The sequence below is a fragment of the Recurvomyces mirabilis genome (assembly GCF_035927965.1).
Source record: "Recurvomyces mirabilis strain CCFEE 5264 chromosome Unknown scaffold_4, whole genome shotgun sequence".
NCBI lineage: Eukaryota > Fungi > Ascomycota > Dothideomycetes > Mycosphaerellales > Teratosphaeriaceae > Recurvomyces > Recurvomyces mirabilis.
This window is the reverse complement of record NW_027041938.1, coordinates 751771-770896: the sequence shown is the minus strand read 5'-3', so window position 1 is coordinate 770896 and position 19126 is coordinate 751771. Positions and strand designations below refer to the sequence as shown.

Genomic DNA, 19126 nt, shown 5'->3' with positions numbered 1-19126 from the left:
GACTCGAAGGGCATGACCCGCCATGAAGTCGCTGATGTGATAGCATACTCGCGGCATGGGCAAGCTCAATTGTACATACCATAAATTGATACGATCCATTTCGCATTGCGCGGCTGGAAAGATGAGATGCTGGCCGTCGTACCATCTACTCATTTCCAGTCTCTGCAAACGCCATGTCTCAGAGCCATCCAATTACGACGCCCTCTCAATAGCTCACATTCCAGGCGAACCTGGTGCTCAACATCAGACAACCAGTCATGGAGAACAAAAGGCTGTCGATATGATAGCGAAGCTCGCACGACTTTCTGATCGGTTGTTGCGGCTTATTTGTAGTACACCTCCGCTAATACGCCGCCACGTTTTCTCTCAAGCCAGACGACGGCATTGCCCTCTTCTCTTCGTTGTAAGAAGACGGCCAGATTCAAGTCTGCCATAATTCTTCGCTTCGATCGACTACATCCGTAATTGTAAGGGACGTCTCCCGTAGAAGCGCCAGCTCTCGTGAGACGGGCGGAGCAGATGCGACAGAAGCGGCTACGTTGATACAGAACGTCTGATCTTCGGACCGTCTGACACGGACAAATGAAACTGTGAGTATTGATTCAGACCTAATCATCGTCAAGCAAACAGCATCTTCGTCGTCGCTCTCGCCGACCATATGGACGGCAGATTAGTACCTCGGCGTGGCCTCGGTCACTGAGTGTCCCACAGTGGTCCAGACGTCTAGCTGCTCGCTGATTTGTCGTCCGAAGACTTATACATCTTGATGCTTACCGAGAAGACCTTGTACGCACGGGCTACTGCGTCGCGCAGTAGCCCGTGCGCTCGAGACTTTACACCCAGAAAGAGAACGCTTCGTATACATCTCATCGCGTTGGCAGCTTAAGCTCACTTAGTAAATGTGGTCCACGGGACAGTCTGCAGAGTTCCCGTTGTCTCGTGCTTTGGACCGCTCCACGGTGTTGTGTGGGTGAGGAATCTCGTTGCCATTCGGCCGGCTACAGGATGGAGATCTGCGAAGACGCATGGATGACCGGCGACGCTTCTTTCTGATCTACACCGGTTTAGCAGCCTAGCTTTTTTTCCTCCATATACAAGGCAGCAAGTAGCAAGCTGTTCATGGAGGATGGCGAAACATTGCACTGTTGCAACAGGGGTGCAGCTACGTCGATATTTTAGCAATTACTTGGCAGCTTTACAGGACAGCTTGTACGCGATACCGCTGGCGGATAGCATTTCGTCGCGACACTCTGTGGCACATTGGCGTACGGCTACTTGGTCGATGCAAGCTTCTCTTTGCCACGGTTAACTGGTGTAAATGCGTCTGCGCGGCTGACGGTGTGCTTGCCGTCGCAGCATTGAGCCGCATGGTCGGGGCAAGAGGCGTGGTCCACCACGATATCGCAGGTCACGCAAGAGGCCAGGCACGACTCGCTGCACGCTGTCATGCCTAGGGAATGGTCTCTGAGAAGGCTGGTAGGTGCGGGACACAGTCGTGAAACAGTACGAGTGAGGACGAAGATGAGCTTCCAGGAAGTCGAGAGCTGAGAAGCGCTGCGCACTTCCAAGCGAGAGGAACGCCACTGTCGCCAAGAGCATGTCACTGCCAAGTCCTGCGAGTTATCACCGACCACGAACCTCATCTCCAGACCGCAAGGACTGTCCTGCTGCACGTTTGACAGCGTATTGCCGGATTATAGATCACATTCATTATAAGCCCTTCCGTACACTGCCGAGCATGAATTCTGATGGATCATCGGTCAGTGGCCGACGACTGCGAGAGTGATGCACATGGCCTGCAATATAAGTAAGGGCCCCTACTCCTGGCTCGACGTCCTCTTGTGTGGCATCACATGTGAGACAACATGCCAGACCCTTCAGACAACGACGAGCTCGATGCGACCCCACCCGACGGCGGTTACGGTTGGGTCTGTGTCGCCGCTTGCTTCTTGATCAACTTCTCAACTTGGGGTGCCGTAGCAGTAGGGAGTTATATTGCACTAGCGTACCCACGGCATCATACTGACCACCCATACCAGTCCTACGGCGTATACCTCTCCTACTATCTGAGTACCAACCGCTTCCGTTCCGCCTCGCCCCTTGACTTTGCCTTCGTCGGAGGCTTCAACTTCGCTTTTGCAATGCTCGCTGCCCCGCTTGTCACCTCGCTCACCCCGCGTTTTGGGAAACACACCACGATGCCCATTGGAATTGCGCTGCAGACTACTGGCTACATCACTGCTGGCTTTGCTACGCAGATTTGGCATCTATTCTTGACCCAGGGAGTCCTCGTCGGGCTGGGTATTGGCTTCATCTATATCCCTAGCCTGCCTATACTATCGCAATGGTTCGATGCACGCCGGAGCCTAGCAAATGGCATCAGCAGTTCCGGGTCCGGGTTTGGCGGCGCACTTTTCGCGTGGGTCACAGGAGCTATCATCGACGCGCTGGGCTTGCGCTGGGCTCTCTGCATCACCGGCATCATGACTTGCTTCCTTACCAGTATTGCGACGGCGGTTGTCCGTGACCGCAACAAATACATCAAGCCGCCGCAGCTCGCTCTTGATCTTACTTTGCTAGCACGCTACGACGTCCTACTACTGCTAGCGTGGTCTTTCGTCAGCATGCTCGGCTACATTGCGCTGCTGTTCTCACTATCGGACTTTGCGCTAGCCATCGGTCTCTCATCGCAGCGAGCCACTGACGTGATCGGACTGCTCAACATTGGCACAGCGATTGGCCGCCCACTCATCGGCACACTCAGCGACAAGTCTAGGCGTCTGGACGTTGCGGGTGCGCTTACCTTGGTGTGTTCGTTACTCTGTTTCGCCTTCTGGATTCCGGCGCAGTCTTTTGCGCTGCTTGCGGTCTTCGCGCTGCTCTCAGGGGCTGTGCTCGGCGTCTTCTGGATGGTCCGTTCCACCAAAAGGTATGAGTGAAGACATCACTGACATTACAATGTAGACCATTGGACCGCTCTGCGTTGAAGTTGCGGGGCTGAAGCACTTGCAGTCGCTACTTTCGCTATCCTGGATAACGATCATCCTCCCGACTACCTGTGCGTATAGCCGCATGTTGATACGGTGCGACACTGACGAGTGATAGTCTCGGAAGTCATTGCACTCAAGATCCGCCGGCCAGAGTCTTCGCGCAGTTACCTGTATTCGCAACTGTTTGTTGGATTGTCTTATCTCGCGGCCAGCGGTATCATGCTGGAGTTGCTCCGCGTCAAGAGGCGTGAGCGCATGCGCTCACTGGACACAGGAACAGAGTTGACGGATACGTAGTTGGTGATGTTGTTCTTATAGGCGCAAAACAAAACAACCAAGAGTGCGGCACTTTACCTCTATGATGTTTCGATACTGCATTACCTGCATACCGACGAGCTCATCGATCTCTGACCGCACTGATACACAGCAAGTAGCGACACAGCAAACGAACTAGCACTTACTCCCATTTCGACCGGTCATACTCCTGCATGTATTGCACGAATTCGCTCCCCTCAGCGGCCCAAGCCTTTATACCTCCAACAAGCACGAGACTCTTCATTGTCTTGTCTTCTTGTTCATTAATATAATCTGCAAACCATGCTGCGGCTCTGTTGCCTCGGCCACGCGAGGAGCCTGATTTTGGCATCAGTCAAGCCTCTCACTGACGATCATTTCGTGGCGACACCTACCACAGTACCAGATGACTTGACTAACTCCAGCTGCATCGAATAGGCTATAAAGCGCGGGAATCGTGGGAAACAGGCTTTGTGCTGGCAAGTTGAGCGAGCCTATGATCGTTCCTCCCTAGTATTCGAGCCAAAGTCAGAAGCGGTCGTTACACTGGCGTCCATGAGGGGAAGCGACAAGCGTCCTTTACCTCAAAATCCGTGCGACGTAAGTCAACAAGGACGAAGTCGTGCCCAGGCTCGGTGTCAGATTTGAGCAAGCGAAGCACTTCGTGCCGGGAGATAGATGCTGGCTCTGCACATGCTTCTGGGTATGCAGCGAACCAAGGTCGTTCGCCACCGTTGACTGTAGCAGACGGAGGGGCTTTCTTGGTGTCAGATACTGCGTGATGGTTTGCCATTGCGTGCATTACTGGGCTGAGAAATATGATTGTCCCCAATGTCAGCGGTCCGAAACTGTGGACTCCAGAGTCGTAAACTACACGGCGTGGGATGGGGCGAAGGATGTGAACTTGTCTGTCCGTGATCGTGCTTGACTCCAGTGACTGTACACAAGCGAAGTACGTCGATTTACGGTCATCGTCATGCACTGAGGCACGTAGTAGCACGCAATGTCCAGCCAATTCTGTTAGACAGACAGTGACATGCCAGTCACACATGCATACACCTGCTTGCGATGACATCCCGCCAAGACTTCTGTGCTCTCCACCACTGTCAGCCGCCGACCGGCCAATCACTGCAGATCAGTGACCGATTCGTCACCGACGAAACAGCATCGCGGCCTCGTATGTCGTATGTATTTTGCTACAATATGCTCAACACTGCTCAAGTTGACAATGGGAATCGAACAACAGCACCGAGAACGTCTTCAACCAGCAATCCTCTGCCCCCGTCTCATATTACGACACCGCCACTTTGCTACACTGACCCAAGGCCAACAAAACATTTTTCGATCACACATTCGCACATCCAAGCGATCAACAAATCGACCATAAGTCCAAATGTCTCTAACGGAGCCTGACGTGGAGATGGAACGGAAACGAGAACAGGACACCGAAATGCAGCAGCCGCTGGAACCCAAAGCCGAGAATGTATCGGCTTTCAAAGCTTTAGGATGGCTGGACCGCTTCTTGGCTCTATGGATTCTGCTTGCCATCCTCGTTGGTATCCTCATAGGGAACTTCGTCCCCGGAACCGAGACAGCACTACAGAAGGGCAAATTTGTCGGCGTGTCGGTGCCCATTGGTCAGTGCTATTCATAAGATCGATCTGCCCTTTGCTAACTCTTTCAGCCATCGGACTGCTCGTGATGATGTACCCTATCCTTTGCAAAGTCCAGTACGAGACGCTTCACCTCGCGTTGCGTGAAAAGCAACTCTGGATCCAGATTGGCTTCAGCATCATCATGAATTGGATCGTCGCTCCGTTACTTATGGTGTGTTTCTCCCTCATTGCATTCTTGACATGGCACTGACCTTCTCGACAGCTCGCTCTTGCATGGGCGTTCCTTCCCGATGAAGAGGGTCTGCGCGAAGGACTAATACTGGTTGGACTCGCCCGTTGCATCGCAATGGTACTCATCTGGACCGGCATCGCTGGCGGAGACAACCAGTATTGTGCAATCCTGGTAGCCATCAACTCGATCCTGCAGATGGTACTCTACGCACCACTCGCTATTTTCTTCATCAACATCATCAGTGGGTCCTCGGAAACAATCTCGGTGTCATACTCCACCGTCGCGACAAGCGTTGCCGCATTCCTCGGGATTCCCTTGGGCGCTGCGATCCTCACGCGGTACGCAGTTCGCTGGATGACTGGCCCAGAATGGTACGAAAACAAATTCCTGAAATACATCGCGCCTTGGTCGCTGATTGGGCTGCTTTACACTATCGTGGTCCTCTTCGCCAGCCAAGGCCATCGCGTGGTACACCAGATTGTGTCCGTCGTACGCGTCGCAGCACCACTCATCGTCTACTTTGCGGTCATCTTCAGCGCGACGCTCCTCGTTACACACAAGCTTGGCTTCGGATACAAACTCTCTGCGACGCAGAGCTTCACTGCTGCAAGCAACAACTTCGAGCTGGCAATAGCAGTAGCTGTGGCTACTTATGGGGCGAACAGTGACCAGGCCCTCGCGGCGACTGTCGGGCCTTTGGTTGAGGTACCGGTGTTGTTAGGCTTGGTGTATTTTGTGCGGTGGTTTGCAAACAAGCGTGGCTGGAAATGAGCATGGAGTATATTGCACTAGGCTCGTACTTGAAATCACAACCGCTTGTGAGGATAATCTTTTTACTTCGTGTTCGACAGCCCGCTTGTCTCATGACATCTGCGAGACATGTTCTCCCGTCCTTCGTACGAACGTGAAAAGCGATGGGGATCCCGATACTGCGGTCAGTGTCAGTACCTCAATCCTCTAGCGTTCCGCCGTCCGTTGTTGAGGCGCCGTCGAGCATCGTATGTCACTTCATGCCTGCGATTGGTCAAGCTCTGCGTTTCTCAGCGATGGGACCTTCTGCGGAAATCTTTCGCCGGGCACTACGAATGTTACTGCTAACCCCTGCGGTGACTGCGACCCTCGACTTATATGGTACAGCTTGGCTAGAAGCAAGACTGAACACGCTGTCTGGCTCCCGCAGTTATCTACTTTGCACTTTATGTGCCTTCATCGGCACTGCCTGCATTACCGACAGTTTCTTGATAACACTCTCTTCAGTGCCTCAAACCAAGATCATGACTTCTGCTACAAACGGGCCCGAGCGGAACGGTATCCCCGTGCAAGAGTGGCAAGAAGCCTATCCAGTACCACGCTCAAATCCCAGATCCATCTCTCCAAGCGACGTGTTACACTTGGTGAAGAGTGGAAACAGTTCAGCCTTCGTACTTGTCGACCTGCGACGCGATGACTATGAGGTATGCGATGTGTTACCCGCAAAATTGGCAGCTCTGACATTGTTCATAGGGTGGAACGATCTCTGGAGCCCTTAATTTGCCTGCGCAAAGTATCTATACCGCGCTTCCATCCCTCTACAGGTTGTTCATTGGTGCCGGAGTAGAACGTGTTATCTGGTATTGCGGTAAGCCTGTGAACATGCACGCCTGTTGCCAGTTCCTTGAAGTCTAAACATTGTGTCCAGGTTCCTCTGTCCACCGTGGCTATTGGGCTGCTGGCTGGTTCGATGACTATCTGGATGAGCAGAAAGATACTACTATGCAGAGTCTGAAGCTAAGCGGCGGCATCAAAGACTGGGTTGCTGGAGGAGACGAGTACGTCGCTTGTATGCAGGAGTACGATGCGTTGAAGTGGCAATCATCGCCTTAGTCGCTACTGAGACATCGTCACGGGCGCGCAGTTCGCTGTGCAAGGCTAAGCCGCATAACGCTTGTGTAGTCGAACATGCTTTCGAATCGCTTCTGGCAGAAGGTTAGCAATCGTCTATTGGCTGCTATCAGTTCATGATACTGATTGGTTGCATCGACTATGCCGATCGAGACCGGCGTGTACTGATGCAATTTGACCCAGTCAACGCAGAGGGTGCGGTTGTGGTAGTCATTGAGGACCTTGAGCGTGCCGTACATTTGGAGATGCTTCGAAGTCAATTACGAAGTGACGAGTGGCGTATAGTCCACGCGTAAATGGTCGTGATAGCATCTGAGTGGGTTAATTTGGACGTGGTAAAAGCGAATGGCGAGGAGGATTCAGGAAACAGGAACAGTAAGTGTGGAAGTTGGGCGGACCGCACCGCGGGTTCGGACTGGAGGATGTATTCTCCGAGCCGTTGTTCCAGTACCATACACCCCTTGGCGCCTCGTGCCACGCTGGCGTGATTGCCTATTACAATGCGTTATGAGACTTAGGACGAGCGATGGGGATAACGAGGATGAAGGGGGCGAAGAAGAGATCCGGGAAACATATTTCTGCTGAGGAGGAGGAGAACAGAACTTTGATCATCCAGCTGCTCGATCGTGGCTACTCGCAGACACGGAGGACAGTGTCACCCTCTCAGTGTATTGCCGCCCCACGCCCGGGTCCATCTTGACGGTACCGACCGCAGTCACGACATATCCTGTCCGCATCCAATATGCAAAGCTGAAGACAGTGTATTTGGTACGATAGAGCATTTTTAAAATCACGCTCAACGCCACCACGGTACTCGATTGCGGTGTCGCTGAGGGAGGACGTTGAATGATGGTGAGCTGGCATCTGGAGGATGGCTGTCTATTCTTGTCTAGGACTTGTAACCGGTCTTACAGGTGATCTCGTGTGCAAGCGAAAGACCTTTTCCGATAGTGACATCATGCTACGTGCGAGCTTACTTGTGCGGATGTACTCCATTGCTCCTGGCAAACAGCAGCAGGGACAAACATGTATCAATCGACATCAGCTCAAGGCGTTCTATAATCTCACCACCGTGATACCAAGCTAGCATGCTCATGTCACCCTCGTGTTCCTTTCCCCCTCCGTGGTTTCTTGAACACAGCACCTCCATCAACAGAAGTTCCAGGAGTAGCAGTCGTACCTTGGCCGATGCTTGACGTCGTAGCATGCTCAACTTGTGCAGACACGGAACCCTCGCTTGACCGTGCCACACTGTACACACTCATGTCCTGCGACAGCCCAGTTGGCTCGGAGAAATGAAGCTCGGACTGTGACTCGGAGAAGCTGATGCCAGCCGGAATCTGATCGATGGCCGAGCAGATTCTTTTGAAGTGTACGGGCATCCAGTGGTCGTAGACATTCTTGGTGAACCTGTAGGCTGTCCACTTCTCTTTGCCATCCAACGCAGTGAAGTCGTATTTGTGTATGGTATGGCGATAGTACTTTGTCTCGGCGGCATCGGTCTCGGCGTAGTGTCCATAGATTCTGACTGTCGAGTGGTCGTGTGAAATAGAAAAGGCAAGAATCTCTCGGTGCAGCTCCTTCTCACGCTTCACCACTCGAAACAGCTCTACCACGGCGCGCGCCGCAATCGCCGCGCTGTGAGCATTCTGGCGATCTGCAACGTCAAGAGCCGCGGCGCCGCACTTGACCTCGCAGGTCAAAAAGGGAAAGCACATGTACCATGAAGCCATGAAATAAGACTGGTCGTCAAAGTCGCCGACAATGGGCTTCATCCTATCGAGCTGATCCTGCGTGAATGCACGCCGGCGGAAGCCGACCGCATAGTCTGGCTGAGGCCGCGTTTTGGTGATAGGAATGCAATTGTTCCATCCTTCATTGACGCTCTCGACCAAGCCTTTTTGTATTGTCGTGCCGCGAATGGCCATGGTCTCCGCCGACGGAACGACGAGCCGTGCAATATCCTGAATGACCTTCGCTTCGTTCCGGTCCTCCACCATCTTACAAGTATCTTCAAATATGTCATCATCAAAAAGCGTACCAGGAGGAGCGATCTGCTCATCGATGAGAAGTTTCCCGCAGAGCGTCTTGCCTGGATCTCCAACACCGACGGCAGACTTTTCCATGAATACATTCCGCGTCCTCAAGAGCTCTTTATATTCTGGTCTCCTGTATTCGGCAGTCTGCTGCTCGCTCGGTTTAACCGACCCAGTGGGTGCTGAGTCTGCGTCCGAGTTCTTCCTGCTCCGGGAAGACAGTGACCTTTTCCGCGCGAGTATATCCTCCATATCTTTAGAGTTGTTGATGTAGCTACGAGGCCATTGATTGCTTAGCGCCCAATATGCAATGGGATGTTGCTCGTCCTCATACGAACGAGTGGATGTTTTCGGCGCCAAGTGGTCTTCCTCAGCTGGCGGTCGCTGCAGATTACGACGGCCTTTGGCGCAATTGCTTTGTGGTACTCGGTGGCACTGCGCTGTTGTCTGTCTCGGAGGAGAGGTCTTTGGGCTGACTTGCAGGCTCTGCTGTGGGTACGTTTAGCTACAGAATCGTGCAATCGACAGGCAGCCATACTGTCTCTCCTCGGTCGTCACATCCAGAGATGTAGCAGTCGGTCCTTTCGCCTGCTTTCGAGACCGCGAGCTCCTCAGGTGAGTCGTCTAAGCGCAAAGTCTTCCGTGGTCTTTGTACCTCCACCGCTCGCTGTCTCTTGACTGTTGAAAATTCAGTTGCTTTGCGACAGCTTGATAGGGAAGAAGGCATACCTCCAGCAGAGCGCGTCCGATTCGGCTTCAAATGTGTTTCCTGCTGTGTAGTGGCCATGGTGCTCGAGGAGATGGAGTGGGTGGTATTTGTACAATGAGTAGACCGTGTGTGTAGGCTTGGAGTGGTGGAGTTGAGTGGCATCGCGCTAAGGATTCTGGCGAATCATACGGGCCGACAGCGATCGAATGCGGAGTTTCTAGGCATCCATATTCGAGACCCACTACCCTATTAGCACACCAGCTTGATTGGCCGATTCCCGCACTGGAAAGCGAAGTGAATTGCAGTATGCGTTGGTATGGGATGCGAAATTCTGGAATAAAATCTCAAATATTCACTGGATGTAAGTCTCAGTCATCTGGACTAGTGCAGAAACAATCCCATACCCGAGGTGATTGCTCGAAAGAAGTAGAATTTGCATCAACACCGGGACAGTTCGTGTGTTTGAGCCTTCGAACCAGCCACAATTACCAGGCTATAGCCCTGCTAATCCACCTTTTGCTCGAGCGGCATCATTGCGCAGATTCCCGAGTATGTGGGCGCAGATAACTCTCTTGGCATCACACCGTGGTTTCCAACCCAAGCAAGATTTGTTACGGAAATTTCAGATCTACCACAAGTCGTGATGGGACCAACGAGGCTTTAGATTGGGACGAGTCATGAATGTCTCTCTGAGAAGTGGGCTGAATGCACAAGTTTAGCACTGTCGCTGAGAGGGTAAACTTCGAGGGTTCGGCACCAACCTCGTGGTAAGAAATTGATGCGTGAAAAGTGCAGGTAACGTCCCAGAAACTATTATGCCCTAGATTGATATCGCAAACTTGATAAGCATTACAGATCAGCATACAATGAGACGGCAAGCGTTATGCCAAAGTGCTCGGTGTAGACGCAGAATGGCTTCACTCTTTCCGTTGTTCCTTATCATCACCGTCGTCGTCGATATCCATCCGAAACTTCTCCTGCACCCGAACCCAACCAAGTGTGGCAGCGTGCATGAGAGACTCATTGTAAAAATTGAGCTCTTGGGACTCCAGAGAGCCGACGCATCTCGCATGCGTCTCTTTGAGTTGTCCTCGCCGCGCTTACACCGCTATACTGAACATGGCCCGCTGTGACCGAAGATTCGCGTGGACTGTAATCGACGTCCTGACTGGCATTGCCAGATGCGCGAGAACGCTTGGACTTGGTTGTCGGCATCTATATCTCTAGGATGGAGTTCGACTTGTGTAGCAGGGTATCCACGGCCAGCTTCAATTCGCAAGACCGTGCTAAGGTCAGACAGTACCACCGTCCATCCGGAAACCATGCAGAGGCAAGCAGCATTCCTTCCGGACTGTACATGAGGTTCGTAGCATTGCGGTGCCATGCAGAATAAGGCCAATCTTCTTCGGTGGTGAGCCGGCAATTGAGCGAGGCTGTACCCGTAACAATAGCATTGCTTGGGGAAGATAAGTTGATAACCCCAAGTGACCGTTGGTACAGAAGAGTCAACGCGTATGCGTTGGCCTCCTCCAAGGCGATGATTTCGGCGACCGGCTTGACTTTAAGGCCACCGGTGCGTCCAGATGTACAGAACAAGACGCAATATTTGCACTCATGGTCATGAGTTCCTTGGCCACAACGGTAACATGATGATTGATTGTCTGCCGAGGTCGTAGCTCCTCCAAAAGGTCCTTCTCTCTGCAAGCGAAGATCCTGGAGCGCCTTCTGAAGGCTGGCCAGGAGAGCGCCATCGTTGAGTCGCTGGCCATCGAGCTCATAATTTGCCAGTGCATGCATCACTACGTCGTAAGTCGTTGCATCGAGGGATGATGTCTTCGTCATGTCGCCCATTTTGCGACAATGTTGTGCAACCCTAATGATTCGGAGGCTGGTATCGAGCTGGACTTGCACAGATGTTGGCGGACGGGGTTGACTCTCTACATCTAGTAGACTACCAGAACGAGATTTATATCTCACGCAAGGTCTCCGCAAAGCCGCCTTGGGAGCGATTACGACATGTCAAGGCGCCATCGCACAGCCGAGAGACAAGACAGCGCTTTCACCCTCATCGTGAACTCTGGACCAACCATAGGGGCGCCCATGCCTGGCATGATCTGTGCATGATTCGAAGCAGCAGGGGCTTGGAGCATGAGGCTGTGTCCCTGGTGCAGCGTGAGGGTGACATGCTCCACCAAACAGCTACCAGTTGTCGAGGTCCAATAGTTGTCGTCACGCGCAGCACTGCCAGACCACTGCTAAGCACACCAATGAGTAGCAGTGTCATAAGAACCACGCCTCATGTCCAACGTTGGCCATGATGCTGGTGACCATATCCTATTCTTGCTTCTGGAGGCGATCATGCAGCGCCTTGGTAGCTCCCCTCCTCGATCAGCTGTGGTACGACACTCAGACGCACAGGACAAGGGCTGCTTCGCCACTGCTTGATCTGAACTTCGCGTCCTATCGTCTGGTAGGGAGCACGGAGCAGGGGCTGACGACAGGTCATGGATGCATGTCGGTATGGCTTCCTCCGTTCCTGCCTAGACGATGCTGTGCCTTGCATCCGACGTCACTCCGCAGACCTGGCAAGTGGAGGACCATCCTTACCCAACGCTTCCCCTAATTACAACCATTGTGTCTGCGGGTTTTAGCTTCGTTCCTGACTTTCACAGCTGAAAGGCGCGAGCGTCTACGAGTGGGCGCAACGACAATATACTCCGGCAAGGCTCGCTAACAATGTACGAGAGGCTCTCGTCAAGACCTTCGTGCCCCACCAACGCATGTGATAACGGCAGTGCTGCTCTCTGGTGCGGCTAGAAGGTGCTGTGCCTCGGTTTCCTAGGCGTATATTTAATGACGAGTAACTGGCCCTCTCCTGTACCAACAGCAGCGGCCTGCCCTATCCAGTCTTCCAGCGGACTATCGTAAGATCCTCACGCCTTCAGCTACCCCAAGCTCACTCGACTGTTCATACCGCGAGCCAATATCACGTTATTCCAAGAATGAGTCAATTAGCGAATACAGATCCATGCCATGAGACACGAGCCAACCGCCGACAATTTTCCACCATAACGCCGGTCAACAGATTTGGCCTGATCCGTATCCAGAACCATCCGCAGCCGGTCGAACCTCACCCCAAGCGCGAGTATAAGTTTAGCTTCTTCTTCGACGACGATCATGACTTCCTCATCTTCGCCTACTCGGGAGAGCTCGACCTCTCGGAGTACACATCGGATTGGCTCATCGACCATGACCTGGACCTCCACTTTCTCCGACCGATTCGTAACTTGGTGGAATGCGTTTCGGGTGCGATGTTTGAGACATCTCGGCATCACATCACCTTCGCCATACCGCCTATGCGGCTGCGCAAACGCTCTCCACCAGCATTGTTTGTGCGAGACGCTCATTTCGGCTTTCGCTTTCCTCTTGGAGCTGACGACGGCGATGTGGAACTCAGCTGTTCGAACCGAGACGATATCCTCACCTTAGTAAGAGATTGGCTGGACGATCTCGAGCTGGACCAGCAATTCCTCATTCCTGTACGCAACGTTGTAGAGCAAATGATCGAAGGGATTGCCGATAATCCGCGCCATGAAGTTGTGGTTTTGCCAAGCATTGATCTCTATGACGAACCGAGACGCATCTGGTCGCTGGCTCGGACGCAGTTGACGGGGCGTATCGAGCACAACACACCGGACGGGCATCAGTATGCGCATGAAGTGTTCTGCTCCCCGCGGCCTGCTCGCTCCACAAGCACCATGAGACAGATCAGCCCCGGAATGTTTCGCGACTTCAATACCGGCCATTTCCGACAGTATGTTCTCCACGCTATGTTGATGCAATTCTGGGGACTTCTGCCGGCTCGAATTGTTTGCGTCACGCTGGCGACATGCGCGCAGATTCTCCATCGCTACGTTGAGGACTGCCCGTGCCACAGCGAGGACATTGGAGAGCTTGAAGGGCTCAAATTGACTTTGCTCAAGCATCTCAGCCAAATCATCCCATGCGAGGATCACTTGGCTCCCGAGAAACTCCACAGCCGTATGCGGTACCTTTTCGAGCAGCTCAGATGCTTCCTTCAGACCACTGGTCAATCTACCGAGCAGGTGGTGCGGTCAGCGAGAGCAGAGCAACAAGCACGGCGTGCTGCTGAATGTGTCATTCGAGCACTCGATATCACATCTCGGAATCACTCGTACGCAGTCGGCAGTTGGGCCTGGGAACAACTGCTTATTCCCCTGAGTAGACCCCGACTGGGTGTCCTTGAGGCTTCATTCATTGGTTGGCCGGGTAATAATAGAAGCAACCAGGACAGTCGTCAGGGCTCAAGGGCCGATGAGCAAGCAATCCATCACACTATGGATACGACGAGCACTGAGTCTTCACATTGGGGTAAGTCCGAAATGGTCATTTTCTTCGATTACGATATTGATGTGTACTCTAGACGCGCTGGAGGAACAGGCTACAGGAAATATTGAAGACCCTTCGACTTCTCGAGCATCCCATGTGATGGACGGTACGAGTGGGAAGAAACGCAAGACAGCCTTCCGTTAAAAACTTGTCTATGTCCGTCCACGAATCGTCGTGATGCTAGAAGCAGCCGTATGGTGGGTTTGTTGCAAGCATCGGCGGAGCAACTTCTTTCATGTTAGCTTCGTTGTCTAGAAAACTTACTGTCCTGCAATACCTCTCGTACTGCACCTCGCTCTGCTCCGGCGACGCTCTAGCCTGGTCAAGGGTGTTCTGGAGTTCACTAATGTCGCATGAAGGTTCTGCATCGCAGCGATTATGGATCACGCCATTGCGAACGAGTCGAGCGCCGAACTTTGTCATTGGCCGTGATGGAGACTGCGTATGAGCAGGTTTGCGACGTAGCTTTGCGGTGACATTGAGTGGTACGCTATGCTCGAGTGTGTTTGCGGAGATCGGATTGTGTCAGGGTGGTCTGAGCAACTATACCATGGTACTGGTCAGTTCGCTCTGGCTCTACTATATGGGAGAGTCTTCTTCTTTACCATTGACCTCACAGGTGGTAGCTCAAAAAGTTAAGATGGTGATCAAGCCTCGAAGACCCTACAACAAAGCTATGTCTCGAATACAGTTGCGGTACTCATGAAACATTTCAAATGTAGGACATGGCATTGTCGATCCGGACTCAAGCCATGGCCAGAGAGCTGAATTCTTGGTTCACATCTTTGGTCAAGTAACAAACAGTCGCAGCACACTAAACCGTGGATCCTTTTGATACATGGCAAGATGTGGTAGCAACTTGGACGAATGGGTCTTGTTCCATCGTTCGAATCAGTGGGACCATGTCGGATTTCGAAAGTGGTCTTGAGTAGCGGCGAAGTGGAAGGTGGACAGCAAACTTGTTTGAGGTTCGTTGTCGATTCTTCCTACCGCCATGATATGGCACTGATCCAGATCACGGACTTTCACAAGCCTAGAACCGGCACAAAGGCGTCCATTACCGCAGTATGAAGGAAGACAAGGTGTCAGATGTCATGCGCGATGAGGTACGTGAGGGTAGAATGTCGTTGGGACAGCGTGGGAGCTGTCCGAATAATGCATTTCTCTGGTTCGACCCATGGTTCTCTTCCGGTGAGACCGGAGGAGAGAGCGTCACCATCAGTACAGACGACGAACATATCATTCAAGGTCAGGATGGGACACTGTCTCATTGGTGTCAGAATGGTCCACCCAAAAGAACAGGCACCTTGTCTACTTTCATTATCTATTGCTGTGACATATATATATGTAGACATCACTAGTTGCACCTACAATAGCATTGTTTACACGCACAAAAGAGGCTCGAATCGTCCTCCTTGCCAAGCTTGGACCTCGCTGCAAAAACATCCCTTACTGCACATGATGGGTGACATCGGGATCGTCCTTCCTCAGCTTCACACAGAAAGATCTAATGCTTGGCTGAAGGCCATATCGTCAGCCAGGAAAAGAGGTCTTAGTGAGCACATATCTCTGCCGCAGATTATCGTGTGTGGAGATCAGTCTGCTGGGAAAAGCTCAGTTTTAGATGGTGTATCAGGCTTTCAATTTCCTCAACAAGATGGATTATGCACACGATTCGCGACAGAGATTATTATGCAGGATGATGCATTACCGCTCAGCATCAACGTATCAATAATCCCGCACTCGTCTCGAGAGGAAGCTAGCAAAGTTCTTCTGACGACTTTCGATAGGGAGGTGGACTCATTCGATGATCTGCCAAAGATCAATTCAGATGCTGGAACAGCCATGGGACTCCGGGAACTAGGACCCAATAATGGTGCTCCTACATTTGCCAGAGACGTTCTTCGGATCTGTGTGTCGGGACCAACAGGTCTGCATCTGAGTGTGGTTGATCTGCCTGGGATCATCCAGGTACCAAGCGAAGGGCAGACCGATGACGATGTCGAAGCCGTTCACTCTCTTGTTGATTCATATATGATGAGCAAGCGATCCATCATACTGGCTGTTGTACAGGCTGGAAATGACATCTCCAACCAACCGGTGATTCGTAAGTGTAGACAGTTTGACCCATCTGGCGAGCGCACGATTGGGGTCATAACGAAGCCGGATCTCATAAATAAAACAGCTGAGGGCCGGATCGCACAGCTTGCGAGGAATGAAGATACCACGAAGCTCAAGCTTGGTTTCTTCCTCATCAAAAATCCGTCACCTGAGGAGACAGAGAGGGGTTTGACGACATACGATCGAGAAGCCATCGAGCGAGATTTCTTCACGTCCGCACCTTGGAAAAATCAGAAGCTCAACCCAGACCGTCTTGGAGTTCAAAATCTCAGAGCATTTTTGCAGGAACTTCTTGAACGGCATATCAGGAAGGAGATTCCGAAGGTGCGGCAAGAGCTGAAGCGACTGGAGCGACAGACTGCCGAGCAGCTGCTTATGCTTGGAGGGCCTCGGAAGACAACGGCAGACTTGCGAATCCATCTATCACGTTTGGCCATGAAATTTGACAATATTTGCTCTTCAGCTCTACAAGGAAACTATGATGATTCGAGGTTTTTCGGCAGTGCCGGCGGAGAAATTCCGCCGACTCGACTAAGAGCTATCGTCCATTCAGAGAACGTCGGATATGCTAATCTCATGAGGACGAAAGGAGAGAAGCGAAGAGTTGGTGCACGGGAGGAATCAGATAATGACGTAGAATCTGGTAGTGAAGCGGATGATGGCGGTGGCCAAATACTTGTCACAGAGAGTGCCATGAAGGAGTGGGTGAAGAAGGTAAGCCTTTATGGGCCGTAGTCTGATGAAATGCCTCCCCTAATCGGCTCAGGTATATACTAGTACTCGTGGACGGGAATTACCTGGTGATTACAATCACGTATTTCTCTCGGAATTATTCCACGAGCAATCCGCCACGTGGTTACGGCTGAGTACACGACACCTTTCGACTGTCAGCCAGCGTTTGGAAGCGTTTCTGGACGCTCTCGTGTCACATTTGACCGACGAGGAGCATACACGACAGAGACTCCGGGAAGGCATTCTGGCCGCTCTCGAAGCTATGAAAAAGAACGCCGACGAAGAACTGAATAGATTATGGATTGACGAAGCACAACAACCCGTAACGTATAACCATTACTACACTGATAACATTCAGAAAGCGAGAAATGATTCTGCTCGAAAAGCTCTGAAAAAGGCCATGGACGAAACCACTCACCAAGATTATGGTGGGCGGATTCACATAAGCAACAACAACGTGGATATACAAAATCTGCTAGGCTTGTTGCAAGACCGCATTGTGGTCAACATGGACGAACAAGCTTGTTCTGAGGGAAGGGGCGCTTTGAACGCTTATTATAAGGTTGGCTTCAGTGCGTCAGATGTCAAGCAGTTCTGATATGTTCTAGGTTGCATTGAAAACATTCGTCGACAACGTCTGCCGTCAAGTGATCGAGCGACATCTCCTACGCTCGCTTGCTGATGTGTTCTCGCCAGAGAAGGTAGCCGGTTACTCCGATGAGGAACTTCAAGACATCGCCGGTGAATCTGATGATGCAATTGAAAGGCGAGAATATCTCCAAACTCTTGAGATCACATTGAAGGAGTGCCTTGCCGACCTTTTATGAACATTACCTCTCGCAGAACTTTAGATTGATCATTTATTGCGATAGCTACGCACGAAGAGCAAAGTTAATTGACATGAAGGCCTGTAAAGTGAGGGGTTGTGAGTGCTAGTTCAGATCGCAGTCCAGATCACACCACTCCTGCTCGTCCCGTTCATTGCAAATCCTTCAGTACTCCGTCTGAACTGGATGGCCAACCACCTAGGATATTCTGTTCATTGATCGCAACCTCGCGTGCGGGACTGGCTGTGTCGATTTTATCGCGCTCGTTGTGTGTCAGAATATAAACTGTACTCGAACATCCCCGGACAAGTATAGTGGGTAACGGAAGTACCTCCACATCCCTTCTGACCAATACGTGGACGGAATGTCACCAGATTTAGCTAAGCGTGGAGTTGCGTGTGAGCTATGACCTTTGCTCATCAGGTCAGGCCTATCATCCACTTCTATACCTACAGTAACTTTGCAATTAAGATGGCTTCCGCCATTAAGGAAGTCCATACCACGGCGTTACTCCAGTGGCAAGCAATCGCCGATCTACCACAAGATCTTAAACAGAGAGTCAGCAGCCAGCTAAAGTCGCTGGTGATGGGCCCACGAGCTATTGAGACGTTTGGCCAGATTTTGTCGGGCACACCCTGCATACGCTCAGCATTCGAGATGGGCGATACGACTCTACTACAACGACTCCGCGAGCAAGAAACGCCCGGACATGAAACCGAAAGCCATCTTAGCAGAGCACTCGAGTTCGCAGGAAAGCAAGATATCGGACGCATACAGATTCAGATACCCGAAGCTTGGGCAAGCATCACCACTCCGACGAGCATCGTGGACATCTACCCGCGTCCATACCTTGTGGGCATGTACTTGCTCAACGTTGTCGACCCCGTGTTCTGCGACCTGTTCGTGCGATGCTTTGAACAATGTCGCTGTTCACCACTTAAACCTTACTGGCAGTCGAGCGACACAATGTTGGACTGGGCCAAAGAAGAACTATTCGGTGGACGCATGCACTGCGAAGCAATCAATACAGAGGCCTCGGTGAGTATCTAGTAAGCCTCAGCACTGTCAAACTAAGACCAAAGCAGATAAATTTTGTTCGTGCCTTTAGACCAACGTTCGCAATTCGCTTGCGTCGGATACAGAGACTCATGCAGAAGGACACGGCTAAGATACTACCATTCACAGCACTGCAACGTATCTCGAAGAGGAAGAGGCGTACACATCGCACGCGGCGCGAAGACTGTCCCGAGATTGAACAATTCATGCGCTCCCTACACA

The 19126-nt window shown here is 51.9% G+C and overlaps 7 protein-coding genes across 7 annotated transcripts; 6 read left to right on the top strand and 1 right to left on the bottom strand.

Annotated features, from left to right (window-relative positions):
- Positions 1-1865: 1865 nt before the first annotated feature.
- On the top strand, positions 1866-3287 carry LTS14_002151 (uncharacterized protein; the record flags this gene model as incomplete). The annotated part of the gene is made up of 4 exons (XM_064834858.1): positions 1866-1982; positions 2040-2912; positions 2965-3058; positions 3106-3287. 4 exons carry the CDS (start codon positions 1866-1868, stop codon positions 3285-3287), a joined length of 1266 nt encoding a protein of 421 aa, XP_064697729.1.
- Positions 3288-4677: 1390 nt separating this feature from the next.
- On the top strand, positions 4678-5903 carry ARR3_1 (arsenicals resistance; the record flags this gene model as incomplete). The annotated part of the gene is made up of 3 exons (XM_064834857.1): positions 4678-4921; positions 4969-5111; positions 5163-5903. 3 exons carry the CDS (start codon positions 4678-4680, stop codon positions 5901-5903), a joined length of 1128 nt encoding a protein of 375 aa, XP_064697728.1.
- Positions 5904-6406: 503 nt separating this feature from the next.
- LTS14_002149 (uncharacterized protein) lies at positions 6407-6995 on the top strand (the record flags this gene model as incomplete). The annotated part of the gene is made up of 3 exons (XM_064834856.1): positions 6407-6586; positions 6636-6750; positions 6811-6995. 3 exons carry the CDS (start codon positions 6407-6409, stop codon positions 6993-6995), a joined length of 480 nt encoding a protein of 159 aa, XP_064697727.1.
- A 1115-nt stretch (positions 6996-8110) lies between these two features.
- On the bottom strand, positions 8111-9836 carry LTS14_002148 (uncharacterized protein; the record flags this gene model as incomplete). Its single annotated transcript, XM_064834855.1, has 3 exons — positions 8111-9535; positions 9588-9727; positions 9779-9836. 3 exons carry the CDS (start codon positions 9834-9836, stop codon positions 8111-8113), a joined length of 1623 nt encoding a protein of 540 aa, XP_064697726.1.
- A 2924-nt stretch (positions 9837-12760) lies between these two features.
- Positions 12761-14312, top strand: LTS14_002147 (uncharacterized protein; the record flags this gene model as incomplete). The annotated part of the gene is made up of 2 exons (XM_064834854.1): positions 12761-14150; positions 14203-14312. The coding sequence occupies 2 exons, from the start codon at positions 12761-12763 to the stop codon at positions 14310-14312; spliced, it is 1500 nt and encodes a 499-aa protein (XP_064697725.1).
- Positions 14313-15860: 1548 nt separating this feature from the next.
- LTS14_002146 (uncharacterized protein) lies at positions 15861-17619 on the top strand (the record flags this gene model as incomplete). Its single annotated transcript, XM_064834853.1, has 2 exons — positions 15861-17003; positions 17185-17619. 2 exons carry the CDS (start codon positions 15861-15863, stop codon positions 17617-17619), a joined length of 1578 nt encoding a protein of 525 aa, XP_064697724.1.
- A 700-nt stretch (positions 17620-18319) lies between these two features.
- LTS14_002145 (uncharacterized protein) lies at positions 18320-19016 on the top strand (the record flags this gene model as incomplete). Its single annotated transcript, XM_064834852.1, has 2 exons — positions 18320-18886; positions 18957-19016. 2 exons carry the CDS (start codon positions 18320-18322, stop codon positions 19014-19016), a joined length of 627 nt encoding a protein of 208 aa, XP_064697723.1.
- Between the last annotated feature and the right edge of the window lie 110 nt (positions 19017-19126).